Source organism: Aythya marila, assembly GCF_965140915.1.
Source record: "Aythya marila genome assembly, chromosome: 4".
Lineage (NCBI taxonomy): Eukaryota > Metazoa > Chordata > Aves > Anseriformes > Anatidae > Aythya > Aythya marila.
This window is the reverse complement of record NC_139045.1, coordinates 36,629,174-36,644,409: the sequence shown is the minus strand read 5'-3', so window position 1 is coordinate 36,644,409 and position 15,236 is coordinate 36,629,174. Positions and strand designations below refer to the sequence as shown.

The window sequence follows — 15,236 nt, the reverse complement described above, 5'->3', positions numbered from 1 at the left end:
GGACAAACCCAAACAAAACCATTAAATGTTTTAATTTTTGTGAATTGTTCATAACCACAGTCTTACAATGATAAATCTTTAAGCCTAAAGAGCTTCTGGACTCAAAATATTGCACATTTAATAAGAAAGTCCACTAGATTTTAAAGATTAATTAGCACATGAACGTCCATGAAAATCTTCACACTTGTAATTTTAAGCTATTTTGTATAGCTTGGTCTCCTCACTATGGGAACACGGCTAACTACAGCGTTTCTATGCATCAGGAGAGACACTCGAGCCCAGGGTACTGCTGTAGAGCAGGCTCCTGGGACCGGCAGCAGTGCTGCAATATGTGCCTCTGAAGTAATCAGCCACTGTCTGTGGGACGTGTGCTAGACGACGGTCCAAGACAACAGGCACCAATTGAAGGATAAGAGGTTCTGATGGGGTATTAGCGTTTCTGTTCCTAATGAGAGCAGCCAGGCAGTGGGTCAGGCTGCCTCGGATGCAGCCTCAGCCCTTGGTGCTCTCCAGCACGGAGGGGATAAAGCCCTGAGCGCTCAGCCTGAGGAGCTGGCCCTGCTGCGAGCACCTGGTCTGATTTCTACAGCAGGCACAAGCATGGCAATTTGTGCCATGGTCTTTACAGTGCTCTATGCGTGCTGTTAAATTAATGGCATCGCAGGTCGTTATCCCACTCGATGCGGAACTAAATAACAGCCAGGATCTTTAATGTGACTGGGAACTCACGCTTAGAATAGGGCCAAGCCTCCCTGCAGCCACCTCCTCAAGCAGCAGGCAGCAAGGCTGCCCTCAGCACCCCCCTCACCCAGCCCAAAGCTCCCGCAGCCCCCAGCAGCGCAGGGCGGCCACATACCAGCTCCACACGGGGCAACGGCCAGGGAGGCGCCCAACGGTCCCCAACGGCCACCAACGGCCGGCGCGCGAGGAGCCCCCCCACTCCCCACACGCGCGCGCCCTCCCCTCACGGCCGCAGCCCCCCCCCCCGCCCCAGTTACAAAGCGCGTCCCCGCGCCGCCGGCCCCTACCGGTGTGCGCGTGCCCGCGGCCGGTTCCCGGTTCCCGGCTCCCCTCCGAGCCCCGCCGCCGTCCCCCAGCGCATCCCCGGCCGCGCATGCGCCCTCCCGGGCTCCCCTCGCGGGCGGCCGGCAGCAGGTGCCGCGGCTCGCGGCGGCCGGGTCACGGGGCGGGGCCACCGGCAGGTATAAAGGACCGGCAAGATGGCGGCGGTGCGCGGGAAGCGGCTGAGGGGAAAGGGGAGCTCCGTGAGGTGCTCTGCCCTGGCTGGGGGAAGGTGTTAGGAGAAACGGCGGATTCCGTCAAATTGGTGTTTAAAATGGTAAATGCGTGCTCCGCTGTGGAGTTTTCAAGGGCAGCCGCCGTCATAGTCACTGGGATTTTAGATGTACTCGCTGTGGTAACCACGCACCTCTGAGCATTTAGCAGACTGCTCAAAGCCAAGCCTTTGTTCCAGTGCTAATTGAAACGATTTAGGTCAAATTAACAAAACCCTTTACTGACGTGAAGACTCAGTCAAGCAATCCAACCCAGATTCCAGGAATAGTAAAGCGGAGGGACTGCCCTGTGATTCTGGAGACTGTACAAGTTGAGAGAATTTACAACATGACACATGGCAGCAGTATGCAAAATGGGGAGATGGCACAGAGAAAAGCAGTTCCTTGAGAGACCACTAGAAACTTCTTGGCACTAGAGCTGTGCAGCTAGTGACAAACCAGATCAGGGTTTAGGGTGTTTCCATGTAACATTGTGTCATTCAATTCACATCATCAAAGAAGGCCTCCTCACCAAAAGCTGTACCGGTTCCATTTTACATTATTTGATTCTTACCACGTTCAGGAAACAGTCTTACGGATGTAATAGTTATGGCCCACACAAAATACTTTATAACTTGAGGTAATTTTTATAGATGTCTCCATTTGGTTATTCTACCACATACTAGTTTGCTAAGTAGCCTAAATAACTCAAGTAACTCAGAACTGTTTGGAATTAACACTAGAACATGTAATTTGAACTGTCAATCCAAATGCTTTTTGCTTTTTTTTTTTTTTTTTTTTTTTTTTTTTTTTAAGATATTCCACCTTTCAAGCATTATAAGGTCATTGTAAACTAATGCAAAAGCTTCAAACTTGATTACATTTCTTCTTTGACAACATCATCAAAACTTACAACCACTACAGGTCATTTCAATTATGAGCTCTAAAGATCAATGTAAATACCACAACAGTGTATACTTATGTCATAGAAAAGCCATACCATTTCTTCTCTTGTTAAGGTGTAGTAATACTGATCAGAAGGATCTTTTAAGCCTCAATTCAAATCCTTATTTAATGTACTTTTCTGAAACAGCACCATACTCCTACAGAATCTTCAATCTTTAGACACCTCCAGCTTAAAAGGAAGTGGGGAATGTTCTTGTGCATTCCATCATGAAAAAAGACAGATGAAAACTATCATTGCAGCTTGAGATACACATACGTCCTTTTAGAAGTAATTGGAGAATTCAAGAATTCTGCTCACTGAAGAATTCATTTTTAATATTCCTACTGTTTATTGTAAGACATCTATGAAAGATACATCTGCAATTTTCCATTAATGAAAATAAATAATATTTATTTAAAAACAACCTGAAACACAGGACTCTCAGAGAAGACAGTTTGTGTAACCAATAGGACAGCTAACAGATGCGTGACAGAGCAATGCAAAAAATAAATGTCAGGGAAAATTAAGATCCTTGTGTATGGGATGCTATACGCTCAACATTCATGCAAATGGGAGAGAAAATTTCAAATTCAGTAAGCAAATCCATCTTCAACTTTAGATTAAGTCTCTCCTAATTAATTTTAATAGATATTCCTGTTGAGTCTAGTCTCTTCCCAGTGTAAATCTATCCTCCATTTGCATTTAGAGGAGATGTGTACTTGTATTTAGCTGCACAAAGAGTCACAGTAACACTGATGAGATTAGAGCTCACATAATTAATGGAAATAAAAACATTAAAAAAAAAAAAATCAGTAAAGCCAAGTTCATAATTGCCTTTTGTATCAGAAACAAATGTTACCAGTTCCCTTTCAAAAATCCCTCAAAGGATTTAAGACAAGAATAGAGTCACACTTCTCAGAGAAAGGAATAACTTCACTTCAGTAGAAATCAAAATAGGTACAATAAATCATGATTCATATTGAATTAGCTTGCAAAATGGGCTTTCTTCCCACATATGCATTTAACCTAATTATGAACATGTAAAATGAGGTAGCCAGTATTTTGGAGACTGTGTATTAAACCACATGAAAATACTGAAGTAGAATACCCTAATGAAAGAGGTCAGTGATATGATAGGGAACCTGGAATGCCTCTTAAGAGAGTTGTCTTTTTAACTTACTGTCTTTGTTTTGTAAGTTAATCAGAACGCCTATGGCACAAAAACAGTCACCTGCAAAGTTAAAGGATGTTCTGTATCCCATAGGTCAGTTACCTGAACTGAAAATTCTCTTGAGGAGCCCTTAATCTGGCCTTAGAGACGTGGTGTGGGAAGGTGTGTGCAGGTTCAGTACAGCTTATTAAATGGGAAACCACAGGTAGGAGCTTCCTTTCAGGATCAAAAGGCTATATAAACATACAAATATTCTGTAACCACTCCATGCATAACAGAGATTGTTATGAACACACAGAGCTAATTGTTGACATTAACATGCAAAAGTACATAAGTATACTTCTATTACACTGTTCTCTCAAAATTACTAGGGCTGTAGAACTCATAACTTAGTTATCATTTCTTCAGTGAAAATCCACAGTTCGTCTCACAAGGTTCCTTCAATTTTGTAGAGGAGCTGAGGTTCTACAGACTGGCCAAAAGCCCTCTGCACTCCATAAAGCACCAGGAAGAATGGGGACTACGCAAAATTTGACTCAACAGTGCATAAGCGAGCATTTGTTATTTACTCTTTCCACATCTGCAAAGCTCATTTACATCAAAGTGTATTCAAGGATTGCAATGGTTAGGTAAAATAAGTAAAAACCGAAACATCATAAATGAAGTACATAGCAGGATGTACAGAATGAAAAAAAAAATATATGTATACAAAAGTCCAGTCACTTCCTAATATAATTTCAGGTACTCTGATAAGCTCTTTGAAATTATCCTTTAACAGTTAGAAATTTCATTTCACTGTGAAAATAAAAGGCTTTGGTAACAAAATCTTTTACCTCTGTACTTTGTGTTTTCTTGATTAATAATTGACCTGAAATTTCATCCTATACAATATCTCTTACCTGTAATGACTGGCTGCTAGACAGTCCAAATGCAGACATTGCTCCCAGCCTATGACTGTTCCAGTGAAAGCAATAGCAAAAGATTTAAGTTTCTACTACATATAGTACTTAATTAGCAAGATGTTCAACAATAAATGCTCCTTGCTGTTTGATTTCTACTTCTTTCACATGTTGATAACAGGTGCATCATGCCTTATAACAGGATTATAAATAGGGGTAAACCCTATTCAGGTCAGTTTCCCAAAGATGCTAAAGCATTTCAGGTTAAGACAAGAATGACTTCAAAAATCATTTGTTTCCCCTTAGTGTAACGTAAGTTGTGTTTTATTCCCTAATACAAGTTTTCACAGTTATATACCATTCTTACTCCTGTATCAGCAGAGAAAAAAAAATAAAAATCTGAAAGGCTATTTTGATCCTGGTCAGAGCTCTGCCCTTCGTGTGCCACATAGCCGTATGCAGAGCCACCTGGTTTCCCTTCAATCCCTAGCTGTAGTTTTAGCTAGTGCATTTTAATGATCCAGTGTTCTCAGTGTTATTCAACCTTCCCTTTACTGTAAATGCTTATGGAAAATAAAGGTGTCTCTCTGTGCATCTTCAAGCACCTCACATTACTACAATAATTCTTAACCTGCGTTAAATTCTTATCCAAGTGAAGGCTGCAATATTTGGTCCAAGAAATAACACATTATTTACACAATCACATGCATATATAGCATCACAGCATATATTTTGAGTACTGTAAATTATCAAACTATTATTGGAGATGGTCTTTTAAAAAACTTCCCCTCTGAACTGTTTTAATGTATGCAAAAGAACTCATTTTATATTATTCTAAATGAAATAATCTAATATTAAAAATACTGTTATGCATTAGTTTTACCCATTTAACACAAACCCATACAAAAGAGTACAGTGCAGCTTATAACGTTAGGGATGCAATGCTTGTGCTGGCGAATGAGGGCGCACTCGTGCCTCAAGTGCTAAGGAAGCAATACCGAATGCTCCACATCACAGGTAGGTATCCAAGGCGCAATTTCCCGGCAACACTTCAAATGAGGTTACAGTGGTTTAGCTGTTTTTTCAAACTTGTATTGAGCAGGATTGAAGTATCAGGACAGACCGATCAAATAACAGGATCCAAAATTTTATTTAAATAGATTTTCTTTCTACAAAAATATAGTTACATGTGATACCCTGATTATTTCCTTTAGTTAATTCAATGCACGATTCACAGAAAAGTTTTACACTCCTCTCAACAATACGTATTTAATTTTCAAGTTATTCAAATGGTAACTTGTAGGCACTTCCCGTTTAAAGAAATATATTAAGTATCTGTTATGCTACATTAAGGCTGAAACACATGGTAACTTTGGGATCCATTTTCATGTTGTTAAATTGTTCCTTTCTCCAGTGGACTGCTCTAAGTACTTGCAAGGAATATGGACAACTTTTCCTGCAGTTCTATTTTCCCTCCAAAACTGACCAGTGTTCTTCCTGGAGTTACAAACCATGTCCTTAATATTTTCCCCAAATGCCCATATGTTTAGTTCTAGTGAAACTTGTCCTACTTTTATGTTTTAGTCCCTGAGACAACCTGTAATGCCTTATCAATTGTTTATAGTAATACATAATCAATGTTGCTAAACTAAGACGGGATTTATTTTTTATATGTATATATATTAACAGCTTAGTCAATAACAGTTTATGGAACTTTCTAATGTGATCATTTTTTTCACAGCTTTTAATATTCTTTATATTACAGAAATATTTAACAGTTATCTCCACTCTTTCCCAATACACAGTATTAAGAATGAAATGGGTCTGGATTTATTCTTTGTACCCACTCAGGTTTTTGTTGCTGTTAGCCTGGTTTCAAGCAAGTCCATTAACAAGTGACATGTCAAAAATATATTTTTTTCCAGTTTTCAGTTTTCAGATGTCTCGATAAGTACCTGGGAAAAAAAATACCAAAAAATATATATATATTATTTTCTAAAATGTGCAGAAATGTTTCCTAAGACATTAGCTTTTCCTTCCTTCCAAGTATGACTACAGTAATTCTCTTCAGTGATTTCTGCTGAATGTTTTCTATTTATGGGTTCACACACATTCAGGCATTTCATTCATACTTGAAAGAAAAAAAGTCATCTGTTTGCATATAGTAATTAATATCCAAAATGGTGACTGAAAAATGCTAGAAAATCCTCCTTCAGTTGGTTGATATATCATGACCCAAATTCTACTGGCCATATTTACAGCATTGCAAAAACTGGAGAATTATCCCATTTAAGCATTGTCAACACTTTTTGTATGAAGAAAATAAGTAAATTCTCCTCCCTTTAGTAATCAATATACTTCTCCACTTGTGTACTTTTTTTTCCCCGCACAGAATCCCACTCAAAATTAGATAAAAAATTATGACCATCAATTCCTATATGATAGGAGGAACTAAAACTGATTTAATGGAGCTTTTATTAAAATCCTTTTATTAACATGCTTACCTCACTAAGTATTACCCACACAGGAGAATCAGAATTGACTGACAAACGAATAGCCTGTATTTTTTTTGGCAGGTTGATGCTGCCTTCTGCAATTCCATTTACAAAAGCCCCTAAATGAAAAATAAAACAACATCAGTACAAGCCTATATTAGGATGAAATATATTTCCAGGTGAACTTAGTGAAAGTTCTAAATTACAAATTATAAATTAACACCAGCGATGCACCAGTAGAGGAAAAATGTCTTTTGAAAAAGTTCAAACTGTAGCTGCTGAAAAATAAAGGTATAAACAAGACGATTTCTGCTGTACACGAGGATTCATTTATTCAGCTAAAATGATTAGGAACTGGAGAAGAGCACAAGTAAATAAGGAACCTGCAGCTACAAATGTTAGAAAATAAATACGTTAGTACTGACTGTACACATCTGACCCACAGGTCACGTTAAAGAATCTAGAAGAGCTTTTCTGATATACACAACTATTTCAAAAAGAGATATAAGGGATCATGGATCAATTCTAATATATTCCTTCACTAGTTCTACGCTTGTTAGGTACCCTTGTCAAACTGGCATAAAATCAGCACAGACAAAAGAAAAACACTCATTGCATCTGATATTCATTTCCTAAGAACTTGCACATACAACTCGGAGTTGACAACATTTGGTTTTCGATCTCTAATTAGAACAAAACAGCCAAGAGGAGGTGGGGGGAAATTAAAGCAAGCAAGAAGTGATGGTGAGCTGAAAGTGGCTCACTGGGGGAAAAAGAGCAATTATATGATAGAAGAGACAGAAGAAAAGTGGCAAGCAAAGCAGATCTCCCAATAGTTCATTTTTATTCATGTAATGATATTTTAGTTTAGGTTACAGTAGACAACAAGCTTTGGCAGGTTTGTGGAGAATCTGCAGTTCACTTACAGAAGTCAATTGCTACCCCGAGGAAGGAAGAAGGGGAAGCTGGGGTTGGGCAAAAATGCATTGTGTTATGCTTTATCTCTTGATTTCAGGGGGGAGCACAAGTTAAGTCTGTCGTAATCAATAAGGAATCATTTTCTTTAGCTAAGGACGCAAAATCTAAACCAGAATCAATCACCCTATTAAAACCTTGCAGAGGCCAAGTTTTTCCTATCAAAAGATGTCCTGACTTTTGCCACCAGCATCGGGGTTTTTCATTATTTAAAACAAAATAGGATCATCAATGGTCAAACCACGTACTGCAACAAGCAGCAGTGCAAAATATTTGTTTTCCTTACTAGTTACTACATTGAAATGGTGCGTTTATTACAGAGTTAATGAAATTCTCAAACACAGAAGCATTTTACATGGAAAATCAAAATTTCTGGTTTTGAAGTGACAATAAACAAATTACCTATCTTTAAATATCCATCTTTGGTTGCTGGGTAGTTAAATTTACTTCCATTGTCAAGCAATCCTTTTCTTTCAGCTTCCTGTAACAAACAAAACAATACTCAGCAGTGTTTTCTAGGACATGACCTTCCATGCCAAATATCATTCTTAAACTGAAATAGCATTGTGTTGCGGGTAGAAATAAGAGACTTACATCAGCTAGCAACACTTCCACAGTAGTGTTATGTAGTATATCACCAGGGTGCTCTATGTTTCCACTTCTAAAGAAGTACCTGATGAAAAAAGGTATATTATTTGCAGGTATTTCCTTTTCTGAAGGAAACTTTTAAACATCTTCACTTTAATCAGTTGTGGGCTACAAAGAACATAAGTAGGCATTGATGTGTGTGACCAAACCACATTAAAACCTTTTTGTTTTAAATGAAACAAGCATTAAAGTCATCTTTCTCTGGAACTGTGGACATAAGCATTCCTCCCTTTCAGTGCTCAAAATCCAAAACAATTACTTTGTCCAGGTTTAAAATGCTATGGAAGATCCACTTTAAAACTCTCTCCTATCATCCTAAGGCCTAGGTAAAACGGGATTCTGAAATACAGTGACAGAAAAAATCCCTGTCTTTAGAAGATTATATACTACATGCCAAGAGACTCCCCCTCTTTATCAATACTGATCAGTTCAGGAGCTCTAAATGAACTCCAATTGTTGCCAATGAGCAACAGCAATGTCACAGAATGACTTCAATTATCAACATTGAGCAAAAACACCTGTGAGATTAAAAAATCAATTTGGTTTTGATTTTCTGGCATTAGAGTTCTTAGTTTTTATGTCTGAAAAGAGCTACAGAAATGTAAAGCATTAACCTTTCTCCTTCAGTATGAATCAAACAATGGAGACCTAAGAAATCCACCAAGTATTATAAGGTTAGCTGTACATTTTCACAGGTTAGTCATGGGGGTAGATCTCTTTGAATGAGAAAATGTTTAAGGTGGAACTTAGCTACAGATACAAACACCTAACTCAAAGTTAGATGTCTGGCCGTGACCCAAATGTTTACCTGTTCATAGGCAATACAAATACACTTAAAATAGTCAGTGAAGTCCAGCAAATGACTCAGATGACCAAATGGATGATGAGATGAATATCTGTCTTGCTTCCACTGGCTGTATCAAGCAGATTGCTGTCAAGTACAGTGGGAGCTTATGTAGACATCTCTGCTGTAGATACTACATTCATGTTTCTGAATCTGCAACTGAATTCCACCTTTATTAATTCACTCTTCAGTTTCCCCACACTTGCTCTGTGCTTTCACCTGCACTGGGAAGTGACCTTTGAGCTGACATTATGCCAACGGCCTTTCTGTTGGCAACTATACAAACAAAGCTTTCACTGGCTTCATTGATGAAACTCGTTAGTTAAAACCAAATTCATTTGAGAGCTACTGTAAGCTATTTAATATTTTAATGAAGAAATAAAAGGAGGAAAAAAAAAAAAAAAAAAAGCTCTCTAATTACCATGGAAGAAATGTATTTGAGGAGTGGAATTCAAGAAGGGGAGTAGGTACATAGCAAATCACAGCAACTCCTCAGTAACCAGGCCATGCTTTATGCAAACAGTTGAGCACTAGTGATTTTGAACAGACTCAGTCATTTCCAAAGTGAATACATGTAAGCTACCATATTCCATACCAAGCAATACTTACTTTTCTATCTTAAGTGGTTTTAAAAAGGTGAATCGGATATAGTCCCCAGCCACTGGAGCCGAAGCCCAAAAATAATCTTTTCCTTCATAAATTTTTTCCAGGGTATATTGCTGGTATGCTTTTAGGCTTGTATACACTTTTGCAGGCGGATTATTATGTGCTTTATATAGCACATTACTGCCAAAATCTTTATCCTGTTGGATACAAAGAAATGCAAGTACACTCATAAAAATACAATAAAAAGAAGTGCTCCAATATCTTGAATTATTACAGGTAATTATTCCAGAAAACATACTTGTCAAAAGTGTCAAAAAATATACCATCTATTTCTGATAGAAATAGGATATTCATTTCAGTGTTATCACTGAAACTCAGTGTTATAGTTTGTACACTGAGCTTTACTGATTATTTCTCAGCTGTCTAGATTGAAAAAGAAACATCTCCAGGGTAGACTATTTTGTGGTTGTCTCCTATACCTTCTGCCAGAACATCCAATATTGGCCTCTGCTAGAGGCTACCTGAACATCCAGTCTGATCCAATGGTGCATTTCTAATTATCTCACGAGTGGTCTAAATGGCACTAACAGAACATCCCTGAAATCTGGTGCTTCACTGCTCTTTAACTTATCAGATACTTGGCAGATCTACTGCTTGCCCTCCAAACTCTAACAACCTACTGCCATCAGCAGAGCTATACCCGTATCTTACCAGTAACCTTTTCTTATTAGTAATCCTCCTTGTTGGTATCATGGACTATTCAACCAAAACAGACCATCATAACCCTTCATGTTTGGATGGTGCATGGCACACAAAACCTTGCACTGTGCGGAGGATTCCTACACGCCATGAAATACTACTGCAACTAGTGCAATTGTTCGGATTAGAGATTCAAAGATGTTTCTGCAGAAGCAGTCTGTCCTATCTGTAACTCAGATGTTAGATCGATACTACACACACAATCTGTAAGCCATCATTTCTTGGAAATGCAAGCCCCAACTAATGCCAAAGATGAAATGCTTGATACCAATATGAGAAACAAGCCAGAACATAAGCATATAATTTAGAAATACAACAGTAATTTCTTATCCATACTTTCAAATTCTGTATCTTCCCAGACAATGATGAATGAATTCCCATATGCTGAAAGAGAGATGGTTTAGCACGGATACGTATCTTTGCCTTTTCCTTTTCACAATGTGCCTGGAAAGAAAGAAAAAAGGGTGAAATTTTACTTAAATAAAGGAGATGAAAACTAATCAGGTGAATTCATTATGTCATTGAGGGTATGGGCCAGGTTTTTAACCATATTTACATGAGTAATCCTCAGATTAACAGACACCTTATTTCACATACAGTTTCCAGACAAAAGCTCATAATTCTGCTCATGGTGCTATGTAGACTTTCAGGCTCAACCACCACTAATTCAGGGATTTCTGTGCTGTGCCCATCATCAATCGCATTTGGAACAACAAAAATGCACTTCAGATCTGAAAGTGATTTTTTTGTGTGCGCTCTGTGTTTGTTTTTTTTTTTTTTTCCTGTTTCTGTCAAATTTAATTTCAAGTTTTGGCCTTGCCATATCATTCTATTTTGACCAAAACTGGCTGTCTTGAGATAGGAGTGTAACCAGAATCCATCTTTATCATTTGGCTCTTTCTGCTATGTTTGAGAAGGTTATAATGTAATATACAGTACCATATTATATGTTACATATATTGTACCCTAAAACTAAGTAAATCCCCTAGATACTGTATTTATATCCCCATTTTCTGGTTTATATACACTTTGTGACATTATATATACACCAAAGAATTAAATATACATTATATATGTATATGTATATTATATATAATATACATTATATACACACCAAAGAATTAAATAACTATACTTGGTACTAATTTGGGGGTTTCCTTCTTTTTGTATGATAGCAAATAATTTCTTTAAATGCAATTTTTGCTCTATATGCATAGAGCATCAATGTTAGATACAATGAAGCAAACACACTACAATATTATACTATATTATGTCTTATTCACATAAGACATGTGAATAAGACATATTATAAGATATAATGACATAATTATAAGACATATTATAAGACATAATGAGGCATAATGGCATAGAAGAGTGCAGAGTAAAAATTAGACTCCCTGAGACTCTTGGTTCTGCCACAGAATAATTGCATGAGTTTGGAAGATCGTTTAACCTCTTATATCACAGGTTTCACATCTTTAGATTTTAGAGGGTAATGTGTTTATGTCTTCAATAACACATTTCCAGTTCTATAAAGAAAAATGTTACATAACTATATCAATGCCTTCTAAAGCTAGAAGTGATAATCTTCACTCAGCTGGCTTAAATAGCAAAATTCATAGGGGATTTATGGTTCTCACAGAAGCACTAACTAGAAGTACAAAACCACCTGGAAGAAGGATCTCAGCAGAACTAAGTATTTTTATATTTGTCCACAGCAGATGTTCAGCAAAACAACATAAGAACATAACACATGAAAATTGACTTACTGGCAGCTTTTTCTTTGGAAAAAGTGCTGTATATCTGCTATGAAAAAAAATGTAGTCTTTCTCCTGACTGGGTTGCCGGTTCATCCTCTAAAATAATGTAGTCTCTAATACATCTCTTTTCATGCCACAGCAGCAGCTGAGCACACTTAGTACAACGGGATGACCCATTGTATTCAGTTGTACAGAAAATGAAACAAGGCTCCTGAATGAGCCACGGCTCCCATCTTTGCAGCCCACTAGTCCCTGTGCTCCACTGGGTAGAGATATGCCACTGCTAGTCAAAGTGGCAGATGATTGTTCACAGGAGGTACACATGATAAAGTTGTTGAACCACACAGAGATCTGAGGAATCATCTTCCAACTTGGTGGACAGAAGTGGCTGGATCTTGAGATGTGACTACTCAGTCCAGACTGAAAACATGCCAGGCACCCATCATCACGGAATGGCACATAAAAGACGTGAACAGGTACCCGCTGACTCTCCCATGAGGCATATTGTGCAATCACTCAGCGACACACTCAGTTGCTTGGAAGAGGGAAAGCATGAGGACTTCTGTCATCTCACCTTTTCTATAGGAAACTCCAGCTTTCAAATCATTTCGTTAATCTATATGGGAAGAAGATCAGCAGGGATCCTTGTCCTTCTCCCAGCCTCCGTTTTCTGTACCCTTATGAGCAGCTCCAGTAGGTTTCTGTCCCTGGTCATTCTTTCCCAGCAGAAAACACAAGGCTGGCTTGAATCAATGTTTGTTTGCTACCCACAGCAATTGAAATTGCAATTGCAGAAGTGAAACTCACTAGAAACTTGCTGGTACTGGTCTGCTTTGGTTTGGCCAGGGCAGGCTCGCGCAATCCACCTGCCTGCCTTTCAGGAACACCACATTGTTTTAGATATGATTCAGATATGATTTATATATGAAATAAACTAGTACAGTCGTTTAAAAATGAAAGTAGAATGTTAAATACACAGGAGTTGAGGTTGGCACACATGAGACAGATCTGGAAGGGGGGATATTAACTTTTGTTTTTTAAAGTTATTGCAGGTGGGCAAGAGCATATATTAGAGGTACTTATGGATCACTAACTCCTATAAGCCAGCCTCAGAAAAGTATAATTTCAAAGCTTAATCCTATCTGCATGAATTGGGAATGGAGACTCTTCAGTGGCGTTACTGAAGTGTAAAACCAGGCAACTTCTGCGGTCCCCAGGAGTTACCTCCACTACACATTTGTAGCAGAGGAGGCCCCTTTTGTTCAACTCTCCTCACTCTCCTGCTCTGCACAACTCCTATCTATCTCCTCCTCCTTATCAACACAAAAATAACACACATGCAAACAACTGGTGTGGGAACTCACTACGCTAATCAAACAAAACTCTTGAACCTTAAAAAAACAAAAAAAACAAACAAACAAACAAAAAAAAAAAACACAAAAAAACAAGGAGAGAAACTCTGTTAGTTCCTCTGTGGCACAGCCTGTTATACAGGAAGACTGAGTAGTGACCATCGCCAAAAGCTAGTTAAAGAAGTCAAAGGGATATAAAGTAATCCTTAACATGTCAACATGTCATCGGGTTCACCTACAATGCTACAAATGTGTTTTTGTTTGTTTGTTTGTTTTTACAATTCAACACAAGCCTCTCTTTCATTTTGAGTGAAAAGTATCATTTCATCCTTTCAGTCTACATATTTCCCTCTTTTCTTTGTTAAGCAAAGAATCGAGTTTTTTTCCCAGGCAGTAAATGATTTAAAACAAAACACAAGTTCTGCTTCCTGAAAGAAAGGAAATGGTATGTAAAATTCATAACTGTGATCTTAAGATTGTATGCTTTACGAGCTTTCATATTAGAAGGTCAGTAAAAGGTTATGAGGAGTGCCAGTCCCATACAGGTTTATATATTCAAAATTTTCTTTGATGATTCAGTATTGCATAAAATGACTAGTTGCAGGAAGATGAGCACTTGCACTTGACCTTGCTCTGAGCTGACAGATGTAAAACAGCTCTGATGTGGAAATTTGAATTTCTGTGAATCAGATCTCTCCATACGTCCCAGTGGGTTCCAACAAAGTTACACACTATGAAGGTCTATATCAGCTCTTGAGTCATCTGAGAGATTTTGATTCTGCTTTTTCAAAATGTTGTGGGGTTTCTTTTTGGTCACAGAGACTGCTTGAATGTTATATGTATTCATAAATTCATAGGCATACTTACTGCATCTTTTTCTGGATTGCACACTTTGACCCAGAGCAGGTGGTCCAGAAGCCAGTCTATGGGCTTATCTTCATAGAACATGAGAAAAAATTCCACTATGAGTGGCAAGTCTTCTGATTTAAACAGTTTTCCTGAAAGCAAGACAAGAAGGTGCATATTCAAATATGTTTATTGCTGCACAGTAATCACCATTTTATCTTTATTTCAGCCTTAAATACACAGATGCAATTCTGATATTTAGTGGAAATTTTACACAGACTCCAACTTTGGTACTTAGTTGCTTGTTCTCCAACTTGTTGTAATTTTGAAAAGATTTCCATCCCATACTTGGAGATATTCTCACACAGTCAACCAGCTGAGTAATCAAGCATGCAATTATGTCCTAGTTCAAACACAAGTCTGCCCATCACTTGTATCAGCACGTCAGATTAAACAAAGTCTGAACAATCTCTCAAAATGCTAAGCATACAGTTTCAATGGTAATAGTATACTAATATATTTAAGTTAAGACCTAGATATAAAATACTTTGCCTTTAAAATACTATCACTATTAATTTAGTTCTCTTGCTATTTTTATTAGCAGATCTTGTTAGATTTTTTGTTTAACTTAACACTTATAAGGTGTTATCACAAGTCAATA

At 38.0% G+C, this 15,236-nt stretch overlaps 2 protein-coding genes across 8 annotated transcripts in view; both read right to left on the bottom strand.

Moving 5' to 3' along the window:
* CLGN (calmegin) overlaps window positions 1-1,089 on the bottom strand; it is a 28,185-nt gene extending 27,096 nt beyond the window's left edge. For 4 of the 5 annotated variants that reach the window (XM_082760242.1, XM_082760246.1, XM_082760245.1 and 1 more), the window contains exon 1: window positions 1,029-1,089. The gene's annotated coding sequence lies outside the window, so the exon portion shown is untranslated. The remainder of the gene's footprint in view (window positions 1-1,028) is intronic. The other variant, XM_082760243.1, reaches the window with a different exon arrangement.
* A 4,293-nt stretch (window positions 1,090-5,382) lies between these two features.
* MGAT4D (MGAT4 family member D) overlaps window positions 5,383-15,236 on the bottom strand; it is a 39,006-nt gene continuing 29,152 nt past the window's right edge. For 2 of the 3 annotated variants that reach the window (XM_082758786.1, XM_082758785.1), the window contains 7 exons: window positions 14,597-14,727; window positions 10,954-11,061; window positions 9,862-10,055; window positions 8,355-8,433; window positions 8,163-8,241; window positions 6,795-6,904; window positions 5,383-6,245 (listed from right to left, as the gene is read on the bottom strand). In XM_082758786.1, coding sequence (XP_082614912.1) covers window positions 6,219-6,245; window positions 6,795-6,904; window positions 8,163-8,241; window positions 8,355-8,433; window positions 9,862-10,055; window positions 10,954-11,061; window positions 14,597-14,727 — 728 coding nt within the window. In that variant the 3' untranslated portion in view covers window positions 5,383-6,218. The remainder of the gene's footprint in view (window positions 6,246-6,794; window positions 6,905-8,162; window positions 8,242-8,354; window positions 8,434-9,861; window positions 10,056-10,953; window positions 11,062-14,596; window positions 14,728-15,236) is intronic. The other variant, XM_082758784.1, reaches the window with a different exon arrangement.